At 30.9% G+C, this 8340-nt stretch overlaps 2 protein-coding genes across 2 annotated transcripts in view; both read left to right on the forward strand.

Annotated features, from left to right (window-relative positions):
• Window positions 1–1854: 1854 nt before the first annotated feature.
• LOC111470114 (protein PIN-LIKES 7-like) lies at window positions 1855–5729 on the forward strand. Its single transcript, XM_023115597.1, has 9 exons — window positions 1855–1960; window positions 3708–3854; window positions 3925–4004; window positions 4078–4202; window positions 4373–4494; window positions 4573–4767; window positions 4924–5049; window positions 5125–5225; window positions 5300–5729. Exons 2-9 carry the CDS (start codon window positions 3720–3722, stop codon window positions 5664–5666), a joined length of 1251 nt encoding a protein of 416 aa, XP_022971365.1. The 5' UTR covers window positions 1855–1960; window positions 3708–3719; the 3' UTR covers window positions 5667–5729.
• A 1605-nt stretch (window positions 5730–7334) lies between these two features.
• LOC111470115 (protein PIN-LIKES 5-like) overlaps window positions 7335–8340 on the forward strand; it is a 3747-nt gene continuing 2741 nt past the window's right edge. The window contains exon 1 of the mRNA XM_023115598.1: window positions 7335–7468. The gene's annotated coding sequence lies outside the window, so the exon portion shown is untranslated. The remainder of the gene's footprint in view (window positions 7469–8340) is intronic.

Here is an 8340-nt window from a genome sequence, read left to right on the forward strand (position 1 = left end):
ACGAGAAGTCCCGGAGTTAATCATGGCTACTCCCGGCCACTTTTTATAATTAGCCTGAAACCTATGATGACCATAGCCCAAAGTTGATGGACCTCACTTATACAATGGGCCTCAACATTTTTGGGCTTCTTGGGAGAGGTAGAGCTAATAATTTTAAAAACAATTAAAAATTAATTATTAAAATAATATAGTTGAGATCGGTTTAGTTGGTTAAGATTGTTCGAGTCATTTATTCAATTTAAATTTCAATAGCACGTATATGTATGAATGTATGTATGTATATACGTACGTACAAAGATGAAGAGTAAGAACTTCATAGTTAAGCGTGTTTTTTTTAAGCAATTCTAATATACACATGAGTGAGTGAGAACAAAACATGTTGGAAAAGATTGTATTGATTTGTAGGGATAGTCTTCCCTTATAGAAGCGATGAATAATTAACGTGGCCACGTCATATAGGTGTAGGAGAATGTCAGCACCATAATGTGACCATGTCATAGGAATGTGGGAGAATGTCGGGACAATTAAGTGTCGAATTCGAATTTCGAATACTAGGTGTATGTTGTTACATCATTATTAATAAGTTGATTCAAGATAACGCTACCGATCTCTTGACCTAAAAATGTAATCTTTTTCGATAAACTTAATTGATTACGATAAAATTATACCTCTTAATAATCGAACGGTAGGGATGGGTACACCATTATGATGTGAGAGGGAGTGCACCCCACCAAATACCCAATAATGTCATCTAAAGACAAAAACATCCTTAACAATAATTCAATACAAACCCCCAACGAGGGGAAGAATAATGTGATCGAATAATTACGTGTCATTTTCAGAAGTGACGTGGCAAAAAAATAATATAAAGGAAATTCAACTTGGAAATTATTTAAAAAATCATTAATTTCATTTTTTCTGCTTTTTCTTCCGTGGAGTTCATCCTTTCGAGAAACTGATTGAACCGAATATTTAGGCTTTTTTTTTTTTTATTCATTTTTCAAATTTGGGAAATTTTAATTTCATTTCTATATATAATTTTTTTAATCGAGTTTTTTTTTTTTTTTTGAAATAATTAAATTTATTTTTGATGTGGTATTTTAGTTTTAAAATATTTATGTTTTTAATATAGATTGATTTGGTAAATTTAGTAACCAAAATTTCAAAGGAGTTCGAGAAGTTAAAATATCAATTCATTAATTTAGTTGCTTTTAAATTTCCACGTCATCAAGAACAAAAAAACTAAAATTCCACGTACTCGCCCTACTGTGTGGGCCCATAACCTTTTCAACTTTCTGAAGGCTATGGACGAGGTGATCTATTATCCATTCAATGATTTTTTTTTTTTTTTTAATGTAAAACATATTAATAAATTCAATAATATATTTTATAAGCATAATTTATAAAAAAATATATATATATTACAACATAATCTCTCCGGAACCTAGCTCTCTGATACCATTTGTAACGATCCAAACCTAAACTTACCGATAACAGATATTGTCCTATTTTAGTTTTTCTTTTAAAACTTTCCCTCAAAGTTTTAAAACGCTCTTAGTAAAGAAAAGTTTTCACACTCTCATAAAAGGAAGGATATTACATAAGGAGTCAGAATTATATTTACCATCTTAACTCTTTAATTAAAGGAGAAAAGCTTATCTCAACACTCTCTTCATTCTCAATTTAAACGTGAATTTTCGACCCACGACCCACCCACTCTCCAAACGTCGTGGAATGAAAACATTGAACAATCAAGCCTGGGTGGGCATGGCCCTCAGTTTGTCGTGTAGCGGGGAAGGCAATAACTTGTCAGTTGTCACCATATAATACAACTTCAGTCTCCAATTCTTTCTCACAGTTAAATCTCAGATCGGAGATCCGAGTTTCAGGAGGCTTTTTCCTTCCCTTATAATTTCTCTGTCCGTCTCCGCCGTCCGGCCGGCCGCCGTGCACCACCCAGGTTCGCCGCTGCCTTCTCATTTCTCTGTACTTTCCTCCCTCCCCCACCCCACCCCACAGCCTCCTGCGTGTTCATGGCTTCTATCAAATTTAACATTAAAAAAAAGTAATTAATTAATGGAAAATTAATTACCAAATCAAACAATTAATAATAATCATAAATAATATCCTAATTTAAATGTTTATTTATTTATTTATTATCTTGATAAAAATTTAATTAGGATATTGCAATTTTATTATTTATTATTATTATTTTTTTTATATACTTCTTCAAAGCACCAGACCGACTAAGATGGAGTAACTCGCCAAAAAAAAAAAAAAAAAACTTAATATTTATATTCTTATTTATTCCTTTTCGAGAAAGAAAACTAAATTAACCTGTTTTTAAATTTTAAAAATATTGTCTTTAATAAATTATTGTAATTAATAAAAATATATCTAAATTTTATGCTTTCTTTAAAAAAAAAAAAATTAAAATTTTCCTCTATTCTAAAATACACTTACAATTAATTGACACACTTAATAAACGTTAAAAAAAATTAAAAATACCTTTAAACAATAATAAGCTTTTAGTTTAAGGGCGTTATTTATTTATTTATTTATTTATTCAAACAAGTGTATTATTGAAATTTTTGACCAAAAAGATATTATAATTTTTTTTAATTTTCAATTTTATATATCTTTTAATTTTTTTAAAAAAATCGGCTACAAAATTGATTTGATTTTAAAAGTTTATAAGTCTATTACACATCATTAAATCATTAAATTTCAATAATTTAATAGAGGTTAAATTTGGATTATTATTTTTTTTTTAATAAAATAACAATTGGGTTTTATATTATAATTTCTTTCAAAATTGTAATTTTTGTATGAAAGTATCTAAGAAAAGGGTAGGGTTTGGCATTAATATCTAAAAAGAGCATGTATGGCCATAACCATCAATGAATGGGACCATCTGTCACATGATATGTATGCACTTTTTCACTTCCTTTTCTAGAAACCACTTGTCACATGGAACACATTCATATATGCCTTACATTTCTATATCTTTCGATTAATTAATGTCGATTTATAACTTCAATCTACATGGAAGGTAAGATCTTCCTGTCAAAATTTGTAAGATCCCATGTCAGTTAGAGAGAGAAACAAAACAGTATTTATAAGGTTGTGTCAACCTCTACCTAGTAAACACATTCTAAAACCTTGAGGGAAAACATAGAAAGAAAATATCTGCTAACGAGGAGTGGATTTGAGTTGTTACAAATTGTATCATAGCCAGACACTAGGCGGTGTGCTAGCTATAACGATGGGCCCCCAAGGAGGGTGGATTGTAAGATCCCATATCGGTTAGAGAGGAGATCGAAACATTTGTTATAACGGTATGGAAACCTCTTCCCAGTAACCATATATTCCTTGTAAGGATGTGGAAACCTATTCCTAGTAGACGTGGTTTAAAACCTAAGCCCAACAAAAAACAATATATACTAGCGGTGAACTTGAGCTGTTTACGCTCGCTCTTCACGAAGAAGACTATAATCTAAGGATAAGAAGAACCCACAAATATAAGGGTTGGAGAATTGACCAACCCTAATATTCGAGTCTGTTGATCCAACCCAACCCAACCCAACCGAGTTCATGATCACCTTATCCGCAACTAGGGGTGGGGTCAATCATTACAATCCATTCAATTTGCAATACTCATTCATACAGTTCAAATATATATTGGCTCAAAGTTGATATCAAAATAGGATTGAAGCAAGATGGGTTTGTTGTCTCTATTGGAGGTGGCATCCATGCCCAACATCCAAGTCCTTCTCATTTGCTTGTTGGGAGCTTTCTTATCCACTGATCGTTGCAACATTCTTCCACCCCATGCTAGAACATCACTTAATAAGGTAATTAACCTTTTATTTACACATTAATTTTATGATTAATTTCACTAATCATCTCTATTTATGTCTGCAGATCGTGTTTAGTGTCTTCACTCCTTGTCTCATGTTTGCAAATTTGTCCAAAACTGTCACCTTTCAAGATATCATTTCATGGTAAGCTAAGCTTTAATTTCCCTTCTAATCATTATTATCTGCCTATGATTAACCTAATCAATCAATTAATTAGGTGGTTCATGCCTCTCAATATTGGCTTCACCTTCTTCTTTGGAGCTGTTTTGGGATGGATGATCGTTAGAATCCTTAAACCCAAGCCATACCTTGAAGGCCTCATCGTCGCCTCTGCTGCTACTGGTCTGTTTCTTTCGTTTCACTACAATAAATAATGGATAAGATAGCTTACGAAAAATACTATCGTAGACTTTTTAGAGCGTTTTTTGTACTTCGTAATAGCCCATGTTATTAAATGCTATAAAACTATAGCTTATGTACGTTTTTATAAAAACTAGCTATTAAACATATAGGGAACTTGGGCAACCTTCTTTTGATCATCATCCCTGCAATTTGTGGCGAGCCGGGCAACCCTTTTGGCGAGCGTGAGGCTTGTACTTCTCGTGGCCTCTCTTATGCTTCCTTCTCTATGGCGGTAAGCTAACAACAATAGTTCTATTTACGTAACTCGAAACGATAAATGTGGCTCATGATTTACGTCGAGAATTTGCAGCTTGGCGGGTTTTACATCTGGACTTATTGTTACCACCTTGTGAAAACATCCTCCTTAAAGTTCAAAGAAGGTGAAGAATTTGGGTCGGAGGAGGTGTTGAAAGCACCCGACCAGGCCTCGAATTTGACTATTCGTCTTCTCGGGGAAGACGATGTCCTTCCTTCTTCACTCCCGTCAACCAAATCGATAAAAGAGGTAATAATATTTGGTGGGTGTTTTAAAAATATCGTTTTTCTTAACAACGTAAATAAATGTCGTTCATTCATATTTAACCTAGATAAACATTCTAGTCATCGTATCTCGAGATGGGCGGTTTTTAATTATTTAAAACTCGTAATTTTGAGTTGGCAGATCGAATCCCAAGATCAAGCAGTCCCCATATTAGAGAAGGAAGAGAAAGCAACCATATGGGCTAAAATACGACATATCTTTGTCGGAATTAGTAAAGAGTTGATGGAGCCACCAACATTAGGAGCCGTAAGTATAATTAACCTAATTAATTAACGTCATAATCTACGAGACCAAAGTAATTAATGGGTTTAATTTAATTAGATTATTGGGTTCATTTTTGGAGCGGTCACGTGGCTTCGACATCTCGTAGTTGGGGAGAGTGCTCCGTTTCGAGTAGTCCAAGACTCGGTTAAACTACTCGGGTAAGCTTTCATTTTTGTTTTTGAAGTTAAAAACTAGTTATATTTGATAACAATTTTGTTAATATTACGTGCAGTGACGGAACAATCCCGAGCACAACACTCATCTTAGGCGCCAACTTGACACGAGGGCTACGAACGTATCGAGTGAAACCGATGGAGATCGTAGCGCTGATCGTAGTCCGATACATTGCTCTACCGGCCATCGGAATAGCCGTGGTGAAAGCTGCCAATGCATTAGGGTTTCTTCCGCCGGACCCCATGTACCAATTCGTGCTGATGGTTCAGTACACGTTGCCGCCGGCCATGTCCATCGGAATCATGACTCAGTTGTTCGACGTGGGTCAAGAGGAATGCTCGGTTATTATGTTCTGGACCTATTCCGCCGCCGCCCTCGCGCTCGCCGTTTGGTACGCCGTTTTCATGTGGATCTTGTCACCTTAATTTTTACAATACAAACTGCAAATTAAAAAAAAATTAAATACATATTATAATTAATTATTTTGAGTCAGCTTTGTATATTTATTCTACTTATTAATTAATTATAATGGAAATATTTGTAGTAAAAAAAAAAAAAAAAAAAATTCCATATATTCTATATTGAATAACAAATATATAATATATTTTTTTGTGTGTTATCTCGACCTTCTCTCCAATTGAAAATTTTACAAAGTTTCTAGAATTATATCAATAAAAATCATAAATTTTTTAATTAATATATTATAATCATGATTTTTAAATTATATATTTTGGTTTTTTAAATAATAAATTGATTTAAAACTACAAATTAATTTTGGCGTGATTTAATCATTAAAATAAAAACAGCGTCAAAAGTGGCTGCAAAGGTTTGAAAACGTGTGCAATTACGCAAGCAACCCCAAAGACATTCGAACCAAAATGAACACTACAATATTTATTTATTTATTTTATTAATTTCATGTAATTATTTGTGAAAATGCCGTCCAAATTTAGTCACCGAATAAAAAAAAAAAACATCCAAATCCAACATAGCTCCAATTTGCCAACGTGATTTAAAAAAACCAAACAAAAAAAATATAATAATTAAAAAATTAAAAGAATATTTCTTTGTTAATTTTAGTTTCTTATATATATTAAAAGTAATTACCACTATGGTGATTAATTTTAAAAAATAATTAAAAAAAATAAAAAAAAAATCGAATTATTACTACTTTCCCTATTTTCCCACATCACAAGATCCAATGCTTTTAACATAAGAATGAAAAAAAAAACATGACAGCGGAGATACATGTGGACTTTATAAGACGACAACTTGATAATGTTTTAGTTTAAAATATTTATTTTGCATTTTTAAATTTAATTATTTTTGTTAAGTTAAATTACCAATTTAAATCTGTAATATTTGATTTTGATTTTGATTTTTATATCAATAATTAAAAATATCTCATATTCGATCCCAATCCCAACTAATATATATTTATTTAATTATAATATATATATTATCGTGAAATATCTTTCGCTATTAAAATATCTTTAAGGTCAAGATAAGGGTGAAGAAATAATTCAATCATGAACGATCATGAATAGAAAAATTATATATTTGGAAGATTATCTCTTTGTTATTTAAAAAATTATTTTTAAATATTGAAAAGAAAAAGAAAGGGGAAAAGTTATTCTTTTTTATTTTTTTTATCTTTTGAAAAGTTAGAGAATATTTATATTCCATTTATTTTAATGAACATTCACGGGAATCTCCATTTCCATATAGTATTGAATTAAAAAATAATTTTAATTAATTGTATGATTTTATTGGAAATTAAATTAAATTAAATTTTAAAAAAAGAGAATCGAAATTAAAAAAGGTGGGGGTGGGCCCAGATAGATTCGCGAGGTGTCTGTATGACTAGCCGACCTTTTCAGAGTTGGCTGCTCCACCGTGGCGGGTCGTCGTAATCCAATCTTTGTGTATCCACGTCATCTTCGATTAAGATATTGTCACAAAGCTTACCAAATAAAATATGATTAAGAAGCTAAATTAATAATTATTAATAATTAATTTGTGTGTTTTAAAATTTATTTAAAAAAAAAAAAAAAAACACGCGGCTGCGTTGTCGCGTGGCGAGGAAGGCGAGGTGGTTGTGTGTTTCTTCTCGTCTTCCCTATAAATAAGTTCAGAAATGGCAGTTCAAGTTCCAGCGATTATTTGATTTTCCTCTGCCGCTCTGCCTCTGCTCGGCCGCCGCTGTTCTATAATCGCCGATCATCAGGTATTTTTATTTCATTTTATTTAATTTACGTTTTATTTCCATTTCCAATATTCTTAATTAATTTATCAACCCCACGGAGTAGGCTTTTTTTATTATTATTTTTAAAAAAAAGTAATTTAGAAAATGAGATTAAAATAATACATAAATAAATAAAACTAAAAGAGAGAAAATCCATAGCCGATGAACGAGGAAGCTGGCGACCTTTCTGGCGTTTCATCGTCTTCCTTCCTTTTCTCTTCAGCCTATTCACGCACTTACGTAACGCGTTTTGCCTCCTCTCTCTCTCTCTCTCTCTCTCTCTCTCTCTCTCTCTCTCTATATATATATATATATATATACACACATTTTTAATATAAAAAAAGGTTAATTTAAGGGTATTTTGAAATATAAAGATGAAGAAATTTAGCTTAATCAATTTATTTTTAAATTGGGGTTTTTTAAAATTTAATATAACTTCTATTTTTAGTATTATATTTGGAAGGGCACAAAAATTCTAAAAAAGTTATGATATTTAAGAAACCGAAATTAAAAATTTTAGAAATTGAAGATTGAAAAAATAGAATTAAATATATATTTAAGAAGTGATGAGATAAAAGAAAAGAAAAAAAAAAAAAAAAAAAGAGAAATTGTTGAATTATATGTTTGATTGTATTTATTGAAATGTATTAAAAAAATTAAAAGGTAAGAGTTAGTTTTCAAAATTTTATTGAAAACGTAAGAATATTATTTATTTATTTATTTTAAAAATTTAGGGATAATTTTTATTAATTTATCCTATTATATATATTTATTTTCAGTACGTTTAGAAGAAGTAAAATAGTTATTTTAAATAGACAAAAAAAAAAAAAAAAAAAAAAAAAAAAAAAAAAAGA

Source organism: Cucurbita maxima, unplaced genomic scaffold (assembly GCF_002738345.1).
Source record: "Cucurbita maxima cultivar Rimu unplaced genomic scaffold, Cmax_1.0 Cma_Scf00043, whole genome shotgun sequence".
In the NCBI taxonomy this organism is placed as follows: domain Eukaryota; kingdom Viridiplantae; phylum Streptophyta; class Magnoliopsida; order Cucurbitales; family Cucurbitaceae; genus Cucurbita; species Cucurbita maxima.

Bases quoted from the DNA above. Each gene is read 5' to 3' on its own strand.
- LOC111470114 (XM_023115597.1), top strand. From the start codon at position 3,720: ATGGGTTTGTTGTCTCTATTGGAGGTGGCATCCATGCCCAACATCCAA. The intron at 5,050-5,124 runs GTAAGTATAATT...TAATTTAATTAG, and splicing joins AGCCACCAACATTAGGAGCC to ATTATTGGGTTCATTTTTGG. The intron at 5,226-5,299 runs GTAAGCTTTCAT...TATTACGTGCAG, and splicing joins GACTCGGTTAAACTACTCGG to TGACGGAACAATCCCGAGCA.